This window comes from Lynx rufus, unplaced genomic scaffold (genome assembly GCF_022079265.1).
Source record: "Lynx rufus isolate CCGP_SWC_20201006 ecotype Redwood Valley unplaced genomic scaffold, mLynRuf1.p SCAF_1, whole genome shotgun sequence".
In the NCBI taxonomy this organism is placed as follows: Eukaryota; Metazoa; Chordata; class Mammalia; order Carnivora; family Felidae; genus Lynx; species Lynx rufus.
In genome coordinates, this window is record NW_025814823.1 from 195,900,222 (window position 1) to 195,912,325 (window position 12,104).

Here is a 12,104-nt window from a genome sequence, read left to right on the forward strand (position 1 = left end):
TCTTGCGCCCTCACCTCACCGAGTTCACAGGTGGTCTCCCACTGCCTCCTCCCTCCTGCCTCTAGCCCCTCCCCCCTGCCTGTAGCCCCTCCCTCCTGCTATGGCCCCTCCCTCCTGCTATGGCCCCTCCCTTCTCTCACTGGCCCCTCCCTCCTGCCTCTGGTCCTTTCCTCCTACCTCTGGCTGTCCCCTCCTGCCTCTGGTCCACAAGCAGTTGGCTGCCTCCGCACTGGAGTCTTCAGGATCCTTGGACTTGTCCTTTCAGGAGTGGCTTTAAAACTCTGACGCCATGCTTTGTTTAACCTTAGTTGAGACGTTTTTTTCCCTTAAAATTTTAAAAGCAATTCATATTCCTTAAAGGAAATTTGAAAAATCTAGACAAATAGGAGAATTTTTAAATATCCATATTCCTTCCCTACAATGATGACAGCTCTTAAATTTTATGGTTAGATTATTTATATGGTTAGTTATTTTTTTCAAATAGCTTTCTTTCCTTTTATATGTGATGTAACCATGATAGAAAATTTAGAATCTATGGACTAAACAATACGATCTTATAGCATAGTGGTTAAGATCTCAGGCTCTGCAGCCACAGTCCCTGGGTTTGAATCCCAGCTTCCCCTCTTACTGGCTGTGCAACCTTGAAGAATTTAGTTAATCTCATTCCTAGGGTGTTTATGAGAATTAAATGATTTGTTAGACAGATAGATGGATAGGTAAAATTTAGAACAGTGCCTGATATTTCATAAGATACTTAGCAAATAATGATTAGTACTTATTTTATTATTGCAAAAATTAAAATTGTGTACAATTCTACCCAGAACCAGTCACTAGTCACTGTTACCCCTTTAATATAGATCCCTTTCACTGTGTGTGTGTGTGTGTGTGTGTGTGTGTGTGTGTGTGTGTTTGTATACACCTGGGATATTCTTCTATACACACACACATACACTGGGGGGAGGAGATAAATTGATTTTTCTGTTTCAATGGTATTAACATCTTGTCATTTAACTTCTGTAATATAAGTTTTAGCAACTGCACAGCATTCCAATACGTACCCTTATTCATTGACTGAGCCCCATTGGTTAGGCATTTAGGTAATTTCAAACTTTTGCCACTGTTTATAATAGCAATGATACTTACACAGTGAACTCTTTTGTAAAATCTTTGCCACATTCATGATTTTATCTTTCAAAAAACATTCTGGTAGAGTTGGTGTGGCAAAGTATATATATATATATATATATATATATATATATATATATATATACACACACACACACATACACACATATACCCATATATATATATATGAGTAAAATACATACAAGACTTACCATTAGTGACATTTAGTACCTTCACAGTGCCCAGCAACCATCACCCCATCCCGTTCCATCCCGTTACCCTAAAAGTAAATCTCATACCCACCAAGCAGTCACTCCCTGCACCTCCCCAACCTCCTAGCCCCTGATCCACTGGTAGCCACTGAGCCACTCTCCGGTCATGGGTTTTGTCCATTCTAGATGCTCAATAAATGGAATCATACCATCTCTGACCCCCATGTCTGGCTTTCTTCACCCAGCATAATGTCTCCGGGTGCATCCATGGTGCACATTACATTTGCACTACATTTCTTTTTTCCCCTCCCATTTTAAAAGCTACTCCCTTCCTTTTTATGGCTGAATAATATTCTATTATCATTGGCCTGGACACACCACATTTTGTTATCCATTCATTGGTTGGACACCCTTTGGCCACTGTGCATTGTGCCACTAGCAGACGCACCTGCTTGTACACCTGCTTTCAGTTTCCCTGGGTGTACGTCTGTCCAGAAGTAGAGTTGCTGGGTCATACAGCACATCTATGCTTAACTTTTTGAGAAACCGCCAACCTGTTTTCCACAGCAGCTGCACCACTTTGCATTCCCACCAGCAGTGCACGAGGGTTCCAATTGCACCACATCCTCGCCAACACTTGCTATTTTCCATTGTTGTTGCTGTTGTTATTATTGCTGTCCTAGTGAGGCGTGGAGTGGTATCTCATTGCGGTTTTGATTTGCATTTCCCTAATGCCTAGTTTTGCTGAGCATCTTTACATGTGCTTTTTGACCACTTGTGTATCTTCTTTGGCGAAGGTTGCGTGTATTTTTGATGCTATTGAAACAGACCTAGAAAATGCTATACTGGTGTTTCTTTTATTCATCAGTATTTGCATGATCTTTCCCCAGAACTCTCTTAAAATACAGTTAGGGGGCGCCTGGGTGGCGCAGTCGGTTAAGCCTCTGAGTCTTGACCTCGGCTGAGGTCATGGTCTCACCGTTTGTGACTTCAAGCCCTGCATCAGGCTATGCACTGATATTGGGGTGCCTGGGTGGCTCAGTCAGTTAAGCGTTTGACTTCAGCTCAGGTCATGATCTCACAGTTTGTGGGTTTGAGCTCCACATTGGGCTCTGTGCTGACAGCTCAGAGCCTTGAGCCTGCTTTGGATTCTGTGTCTCTCTCTTTCTCTGCCCCTGCCCTGCTCATGCTCTCTGTCTCAAAAATAAATAAAACATTAAAAAATACAGTTAGGATTATTTTGTATGTAAAATGTTAAGATCCTGTTCTTTCCATTTGACATTGTTTCCAGCATGTTTCCAAATAATCATGGTGCTTCTAAACGTTTATAAAGGTTAGACCACTGCATACATGGTTTTCCTTATTTCCCGTGAGTCTAGACATCTAGATTTTAACTACTGTAAGTAACACTGCACCAAAAGTCTTTTGCATAAATCTGTGCAGACATTTCATGTTATGTCCTTAGATTCCCAGAAATGGAATAACTAGAACAGAGGTCTGAACTTTTAAGATTCTTGAAACATATTGCAACATTAGCACAAAATGTTTTGAAATGGAATTGAAGCCCTCACCCTGGGAATTTGAAGAGTTATGTTTTAATTCCAATGTGCTATGTGACACTGGGCCTGTCACTCAACTTCAGTTCAGTTTCTACATCTCTAGAATCTACCTTGGATCTCAATTCATTTTCCATATCTCTACAGTGTACCTTCCCCACCTCATGGTGCTATTGTGGGAAAGCAGCTTTGCTGTCTGTGCATTGCTTTGATACTATTTTTTAGCATAATAGATAGGTTGATAAGAAAATGTTACTGTTGTAAAAACCCCAGAGGAGAAGGGACTGCCTATCTTGAATTCTTCCCATCAGTCAGAATTCTTTCTTAGTTATTTCTAAATCACTTGGCTTATATAAGGTGGTACATACATGTGTATCAAATGAATGAATAAAAGCATAGTGGGAGGGGAAATACAGGATTCTATTTGTTTGGGGTGTGGTATACAGATAACTGGGAGAAACAAGTGGTGTTTTTTGTTTTTTAATATTCTGTGTATATCTTGAAGTTTTCTTTATTTTATTTTTTATTTATTTTTAATGTTTTTATTATTTGTTTTTGAGAAAGAGAGCAAGACAGAGTGTGAGCAGGGGAGGGGCAGAGAGAGGGAGACACAGAATCCGAAGCAGGCTCCAAGCTCTGAGCTGTCAGCACAGAGTCCAATGCGGGGCTTGAACTCATGAACTGTGAGATCATGACCTGAGCTGAAGTTGGATGCTTAACCGACTGAGCCACCTAGGTACCCCTGTTTTGTTTTGTTTTGTTTTGTTTTCATTTTCTTAACAATGTATGTTGCAAAGCAAAGCTTTTAATTTTGATGAATTCCAATTTTTTTTTCTTGTATTGATTATGCTTTTGGTGTTGTATCCTAAAAATTCTATGCCAAACCCCAGGTAACAAAGATCTTCTATGTTGTCTTCCAAAATATGTATGGTTTTAAATTTTACGTTTAGATCTATGACCCCTATAATGGTGTGATTTTTCTTCTTTGGACTGTTAATATGGTGGATTACATTGATTTGAGTTTCTTTCTTTCTTTTCTTTCTCTTTCTTTCTTTCTTTCTTTCTTTCTTTCTTCCTTTCTTCCTTTCTTCCTTTCTTCCTTCAAGAGTGCACACACATGTGAGTGGGGGGAGGGGCAGAAAGAGAGAGAGAGAGAGAGAGAGAGAGAGAGAGAATCTCAATCTCACAACTGTGAGCCGAAATCAGGAGTCAGACACTTTAACCAGCTGAGCCACCCAGGTGCCCCTGATTTGAGTTTCAAATATTGAACTAGCCTTGCCTTCCTGGCATAAGCCCTACTTGGTCATGCTGCTATTATTACTCTTTTTTATATGTTGCTGAATTTGATTTGCTAATATTTTACTGAAGATGTTTGTGTCTGTGTACATGAGGGCAATTGTTCTGTACCATCTGCCCAGTTGAAGTTTTAAAGTATGACTTGCCTCATAGAATGAGTTATGTCCCATTTTCTTCCATTTATGGAAGAAATTATATAGAATTGGTATTATATCATTTTTAAATGTTCAGTCGAATTTGTGAATGAAATCATCTGTTCTCACACATTTGTTATCCAGAAAGTATTTAAGTACAAATTAAAATTCTTTAGCAGTAATAGGAATGCCCAGGTTATGCATTTTACCTTGGGTGAATTTTGGTAGTTTGTAGTTTTTTGGGGAATTGGTACATTTCATTTAAGTTGTCGAGTTTATATGCCTGGAATTGCTCGTAGTGGTCTCTTACTATTATTTTAAATATCTTCTGTGTCTTTGGTGGTTTTCCCTCTTAATTTCTTGATATTGGTAGTTGTGTATTCTCTTTTTTCTTTGTCAGTCTTGCTTAAGGTTTATCAATTTTATTAATCCTTTCCAGAAACCAGCTTTTGGGTTCATTGATTTCTTCCCCCTATTTTCAATTTCATTGATTTCTGTTTATTTCCTTCCTTTTTTTTTTTTTTTTGCTTTATACTTAGCTCTTCTTTTTATGGTATCTTAAACTAAAAGCTTAGATTGTTGATTTGAGACCTTTCTCCTTTTCTAACATAAGGCTTTAGTGCTATAAATCACCCCCCACCCCAAGCACTGAATTATCTGCATCCCACAGATTGATGTTTTGTGTTTTTATTTTTGTTCAATTCAAAATATCTTCTGGTTTTCCTTGAGACTTCCTCTTTGGCTCATCAAACACTCATAAGTGTTTAGAGATTTATAGTTCTCTTTCTGTGACTGATTTCCAGTTTGTTTTCATTATGGTCAGAGAACATGGTTTGTATTTTGCTCATTTGATAATTTGTTAAGGTTTGTTTTATGACTCGGGATATGGTCTATCTTGTGAATGTTTCACGTGCACTTGAATAAATGTGTATTCTGCTACTATCAGCTTGTAGTTTATAAATTAATTAAATCAGTGTGTTGACAGTGTTCAGTTCTTCTATATTGTTACTGATTTTATGCTTCTTTTTTCTAGTGAATACTGAAGAGCATAGAAGTCTCCAACTATAATTGTGTCTTTGTTGCTCATTTCAGTTCTGTTAGTTTTTGCTTCATATATTTCAAAGCTCCTTTGTTATGTATATAAACAGTTAGGATTACTATGCCTTCCTGGAGAATTGACCTCTTTATCATTATGTAATGACCTTCCTCATCCCTGTAATATTCCTTATTCTTATGTGTACTTCATCTGAAATGAATACAGCCACCGCAACTTTCCTTTGATTAATATTGCTTTTTCTACCTTTTTACTTTTAATCTACCTATGACATATATTTAAAGTGGGTTTCTTTTGGGGCGCCTGGGTGGCGCAGTCGGTTAAGCGTCCGACTTCAGCCAGGTCACGATCTCGTGGTCCGGGAGTTCGAGCCCTGCATCAGGCTCTGGGCTGATGGCTCAGAGCCTGGAGCCTGTTTCCGATTCTGTGTCTCCCTCTCTCTCTGCCCCTCCCCCGTTCATGCTCTGTCTCTCTCTGTCCCAAAAATAAATAAACGTTGAAAAAAAAAATTAAAAAAAAAATAAAGTGGGTTTCTTTTAAATAGCACATAGTTGGGGGGATTTTTTTTTAAGATCCATTCTGACAATCCCTATCTTTTATTTAGGATGTTTAGATTATTTAGTTTAGTGTTGTTATTGATATGGTTGGATTTAGGTTGTCATTTTTGTATTTGTTTTCTGGTTGTTCTGTTTTTATCCTCTACTTTCCTTTCCCTGCTTTATTTTGGAGTATTCGAATGTTTTTAGTATTCCACTTTAACTTGTCTATGGTCTTTTAATTATATCTCCTGTATAGTTCTTTTTTTTTAATTCTTTGCTCTAAGAATTACAAAATACTTAAGAGACAACTTAGAATTAATATTTTAAGATTTTTTAATTTTTATTTATTTTTGAGAGACAGAGAGACAGAGCACAGGCAGGTGAAGGGCAGAGAGAGGGAGACAGAATCCAAAGCAGGCTCTAGGCTCTGAGCTGTCAGCACAGAGCCGGACGCAGGGCTTGAACCCATGAACCATGAGACCATGACTTGAGCAGAAGTCAAACGCTTAATCGACTGAGCCACCCAGGTGCCCCCAGAATTAATATTTTGCCATGTCGAGTGGAATGCAGAAAGTTTACTATTGCGTAAGTCCCAATCCTCTCTCCTTTTTGTTGTGTTTGTCTTAGGTATTACATCTGCATACACTGAATGCCCCATCAGATAATGTTACACTGTTTACATTGATTTACCACCAATAGTAGTTTAAAGAGCACAAGGAAGAAGAGGAAGAAGAATATTACCCAGGCGTTTACCAGTTTGGTTGCTCTTCCTATAGTCCTGAAGTTTCAAGTTTTCCTCTGGTATCATTTGCTTTCTGTCTGAAGCATTTCCTTAAGCGATTCTTTTAGAAGGTCTGCAGGTGAGGAATTATTTTAGTATTTTTTCATCTGAGAATGTCTTTATTTCACCTTCTTTCCTGAGGATATTTTCACTGGCTATCAGATTCTTGATTCACCGTTCTTTTATTTCAGCCATTTTTATTTCTTATTTACGTTCTTACTTTTTCTCCTCTCCAAGGTTTCTGATAAGAAATCCACAGTCATTCTCCCTGTTGTTTTCTCTAAGTAATGCAGTTTTTCTCTGCTTCTGTTCCAGATTTTTTCTTGGTTATTAGTTTTCAAAAATGATGTGCCTGGGTGTGGATTACTTTCAGTTTGCTTTCTTTGGGGCTCAGGGAGTGTCTTCGATCTGTAGGTTTACATTTTGCCACATGTGGGAAGCACTCAAACCATCCTTTCTTCAAACACAGTTTGTGTACTACGCTCTCTCTCTTCTCTTTCTGAGACTCTGATGCACGAATGTTAGACATTTCCGGATTGTATTATGGGTCCCTGAGGCTTTGTTCATTGTTTTCCAATCGTTTTATCTCTCTGTTGTTCAGACTAGATAATCTCTATTGATCTATATTCAAGTTCACTGGCTTTTACCTATGTCATCTCTGTTCTGCTACTGAGCCCACCCAGGAAATTTTTAAATTTCATTTATCACATTTTTTAGTTCTAAAATTTCCTTTTGGTTCTTTTTAATAGCTTCTATGTGTTTGCTCAGGCTTTCTATCTTTCCATGCTTTTCAAGACTATTCACCCTTACTTCATGAAGCATTTTTTTATATTAAAAAAAATTTTTTTTAATGTTTATTTTTGAGAGTGAGAGAGAGACAGAGTGTGAGAGGGGGAGGGGCAGAGAGAGAGGGAAACACAGAATCCAAAGCAGGCTCCGGGCTCTGAGCTGTCAGCACAGAGCCCGACACGGGGCTTGAACTCACGGACCGTGAGACCATACCTGAGCTGAAGACGGACGACCAACCGACTGAGCCACCCAGGCACCTAGATCATGAAGCATTTTTGTATCGGGTGCCTTAAAGTCTCTGTTAATAATTCCAACATCTGTAGCATCACAGTATTGACATCTGCTGAATATCTTTCCTCAGCCAAGTTAAGATTTTCCTGCTTTTGCCGTTTGGATTCGTATGCTGAGTAATTTTGTATTATATTCTGAAATGATGTGAATACATACGATTCTGAGTCTTGTTTCAGACTATCGGTTCCGTGGTACTTTGAATTCTGTTCTTCTTCCCCCCTCTGCCTGCTACCATTTACCTTTCACAGTCTGCAAATAACTACTCTATTCAGTCTGTCTAGGTTTCATAGCTACATTCAGTGGGACAAACTATATGGAGTTTACATTTTCCATCTTACCTGGAATCAGAACCCGTCTTTTTTTTTAAGGTTTTTGGTTTTTTTTTTTAATTTTTTATTTATTTTTGAGACAGAGAGAGACAGAGCATGAATGGGGGAGGGACAGAGAGAGAGGGAGACACAGAATCGGAAGCAGGCTCCAGGCTCCGAGCCATCAGCCCAGAGCCTGACGCGGGGCTCGAACTCACGGACCGCGAGATCCTGACCTGAGCCGAAGTCGGACGCTTAACTGACTGAGCCACCCAGGTGCCCCCAGAACCCGTCTTAATAGGCAAATTAACAAATTAGGCCCATGATTTGGAAAAAGTTAGCCTGTAGGTTTCAAACAGCTGATCTTTTCCATTTTGACAGCTCTGACACATTTATGTCACTGAACACTGTTTTTGTGTGTGTGTCACTGCCCACTGTGATGCAGGCCCATGTATACCTGGGCCTTTGGTCATATGAAGCTCTTTTTTCCCTGTCCTCTCTGTCCTATTTCCCATCCCTCCCACTGGTTGGTCACTTCTCAGTTGTCTTCTTTCAGCGGAGACAAGGGTAGAATTTTCCATAAGGAGCTCTACAGAGGAGGAGGGATAATAAATACAACTATACTGGGGCACCTGGGTGGCTTAGTCCGACCAAGTCCAACTCTTGAGACCAGCTCAGGTCACAATCTCGTGAACCACGAGGTCACGCTCTGCACCTCCTGCTGACCACACCGGGCCTGCTTGGGGTTCTCTCTCCTCTCTTTCTCTGCTCCTCACACGCCTGTTCACACACGCATGCCACTCTCTAAATAAATAAATAAATAAATAAAACTATATTGATTTGGGGGAATCAATCAAGGGAAAGCCCTTGAGTGTCCTTTTCTCATGCCATCCTTCGGCCATCCCTTAGTGACAACTCACTTCACAGTTGAGGCAATGGGACTTTTAGGTATTCGAGGTGATCTTCGCAAGGTTTCTCAGTAGTGAAGAAGCAGAATCAGGGCAAGGTAGATTTCCTGGCCCCGGACGAAAGGTACTGACTGCAGTTTTGTGCCAGTGGTTTGATGAGTGATGATTTAACGGTTTCAAAGTTTGGGTAACCCAGCTTGCAAAACATTGGCTCTGTGCACGGTCCATGGCGTGGTGAACAAAATGAACAAGGTGGCTGCAAGATCTTTGGGGTCTTGGCCTCAGTGAGGCGTGGGTGGCGCCACAATCTGGTAGGGTTCACGGTTCCTCTGAGGATATAATTTGTTTCCATTTCTATGAGATTTTGTTAAATATCTCCTATATTTCTGGCACAGCTGCAAGCCCAGTAAACAAAGATTGAATAAGACCGTCCCCAGACCCTCGGCCCCTGGGGGGCCCTGCTAATCACGCGGGTTCTCCCGCCCTCATGGCGCCTGCCAGAAAGCTATGGGGTATCTGAGCTCACAGAGGTCTCCTTTCCCTGCAGTCCTCCGGGCCTCACACGAGCAGGAGAAGGAAGCCCTCACCCACTCCTTCCAGGAGGCCAAGGCAACCCTGCAGGTGAGAAGAGCTGGGCCATGGCAGACTCTGCCAGGGGAGGGGAGGGCCTGCGGGAAAACAGCACGTCCTCCACTTAAGGTGTGAGGGACAGGGACGAGTGTCTTCCGTGTATCCAGCCCCTCCATGTGGCGACTGGGCTATCAGCTCAAGAGGACTCGCTCTGAGATTAGGGTTGGCCTGTTTTTCTAAGGACTGTTGGAGGATCTTAGAGACCTCACGGACCGGGCACCACAGTGTGACTGGGTTGGCAGGCGGAAGCACGAAGGAAGGTGTCTGAGCCAATTTGTCAGGTCAGGCACTTTCCAGAGGGATGAAATCTTAGCTGGAACCTGAAGGATGGGTTGGAATTCTTCAAATGAAGAAGGGTAAGAAGGATGCCCTGGGCAGAAAACAAAACAAAACTGTGCTTAAAGACTTGGAGAGGAGAGGGAAATATGGAGTACGTGTAGAACTGAAAGAAGTCCAAGATGCCTGGGGTGAAGGGTATGAGTGGGAGGGAGCTGAGGTTGGACAGGAGGCGAGGGCCAAACTGTGGGGCCTGGGGGCCATATCGAAGCCCTACTCTATCCTGAAGGTAATGGGCAAGGTTGGGGTGCAGGAAACTCCTGACAAGGGAGAGTAGGAGGCAGGAATGTACCCAGCAGCAGAAGGACTGGTGTGATGCCTGGCCGCAGGAACAGCAAGAGGGAAGACTGGGAAAGTGCAGAGCCTTTGAATGCCAAGCTAGCACCAGCCTCAAACACCGGGACATTGTCCCCAAGGGCATGGGGAGCCATTAAGGCTCTATGACGAGAGATAGGGCTGGCGTGTTTCAGGCAATGGTTGAAGCAAACCAAGCCTGCATTGTTGGGTAGGACAGAGTGAAGATAGATGGAAGAATCCTAAACTGACCCCTTTCCGGGATGCACAGAAGTCCACCTTCAGCCTTTATGAACCAGGCTTTGACCATCTCCCTCCCACTCCCTTCTCCAGGAGACCATTGATGGACTGTCCTCACAGCTGGAGGTCTTCCAGGCCAAGATGAAGAGGGTAGAAGAGTCCATTCTGAGCCGAGACTATAAGAAGCACATCCAGGTGGGTGGCAGAGAATACTTTTCCTTCTTGAATCTCCAGGGAGGTCAGGGTCTGGGCAGCAGGAAAGGCCAGGCCTTCCTCAAGGCCAGGGCTCAGACCTGAGCCTGGAAGAAATAGGGTCCCCGTGTCACTGTGGGGAAAGAAAGACTTAGAGCACAGGGGGGATGGTAAAATGCTCAGGTTCTGGATTCAGGAGGAACGAGGTGCAAAGAGCTGACCTACCACTTAGCGTGAGTGACTTACCCGATCGGCGCTGCGGTTCCTCAGCTGGGGTGGTAGTGGGGCCTGCCTCGAAGGGCGTCATTAGGCTAGAATGAGATCACGCGTAGTAAGCACTTACCGTGAGCCAAGAGAAGGAGGCGGCATGTGAGAGGCAAACAGTGATTTGGAGACACAATGGGGAAGAGGCAGGTAGCCCCTGCCCCTCTCTCCCTGCTGGTCTGGTGAGATCACTTCGTGTCCCCATCTAGGATTACGGAAGCCCCAACCAGTTCTGGGAGCAGGAACTGGAGAGCTTACACTTTGTCATCGAGATGAAGAACGAGCGTATCCATGAGCTGGACAAGCGGCTGATCCTCATGGAAACAGTGGTGTGTGACTGGAAGGGGGGGGCTGGGAAGATACACCTCGGGCTTCTGTTTTCCGGGCATTTCCTCTGTAAAGTGTGTGGAGGGAAGATAGTTTGAGGAGGCCCCAGCCTGGTCCACCCCAGCTTTGACCTGCCTTCCATGCTGGCCCTGGGGACGGCTGTGGCCTGTCTGTGGCCAGTACGGGTCAAGCAGTGGCTCCTTCTCATAGGGCCTCCGTGCTTTTCTTGACTATTCATGTTTCTCTAGCTTGGGTGACACCAGGGCAGGTAACCTGGCTAATCAGGAGGGGCTGGCAGATGTCCCCTGTCAGGCAGGGGCCGGGGAAGAAGCCGAGGCTGAAAAATCGGACCGACGTAGGAGGCCACAGTGAGCGAGGACAGGCCTGGGGAGTGGTGGGCGTTGGGCACACAGATGGCTTTGTCTCCAGGAGAAGGGAGGCCTTGGGAACCCAGGGCTGAGTCCAAACAGAGATGATGTTGCTCTGGAAGGAGTCTCCCCACCAGCGCGTACCGCACAGCCTACATTCTAATCAGGCCCGTCTCAGAGAGTCCCTGGGAATTCTGTTCAACCACGCTTGTGGAATAGTATAACAGACACACGTAATTTTATTTATATAGATTATATCCTTCTGACTTTGGGAGAACCAAAAATATCCATTCTCTTATGAACTGATGGAAATGTTATGTGGGAGTGGCTGTGTTCTTTTCCTACATCTCATGTGGCAAAATCGAAAGTTGGCAACCCTGTGTCCCCTCCTTAGTTACATACTTTTTTTTTTAAGTAATCTCGTTGTCTCACGAAATGTAACATCTAGTCCAGAATGAGT

General features: G+C 43.0%; 1 protein-coding gene across 1 annotated transcript in view; it reads left to right on the top strand.

Moving 5' to 3' along the window:
- The window catches only part of CCDC69 (coiled-coil domain containing 69), a 40,414-nt gene that overhangs the window by 20,280 nt on the left and 8,030 nt on the right, over positions 1–12,104 (top strand). The window contains exons 6-8 of the mRNA XM_047076843.1: positions 9,541–9,614; positions 10,587–10,688; positions 11,159–11,278. Of these exons, the coding sequence (XP_046932799.1) occupies positions 9,541–9,614; positions 10,587–10,688; positions 11,159–11,278 (296 nt within the window). The remainder of the gene's footprint in view (positions 1–9,540; positions 9,615–10,586; positions 10,689–11,158; positions 11,279–12,104) is intronic.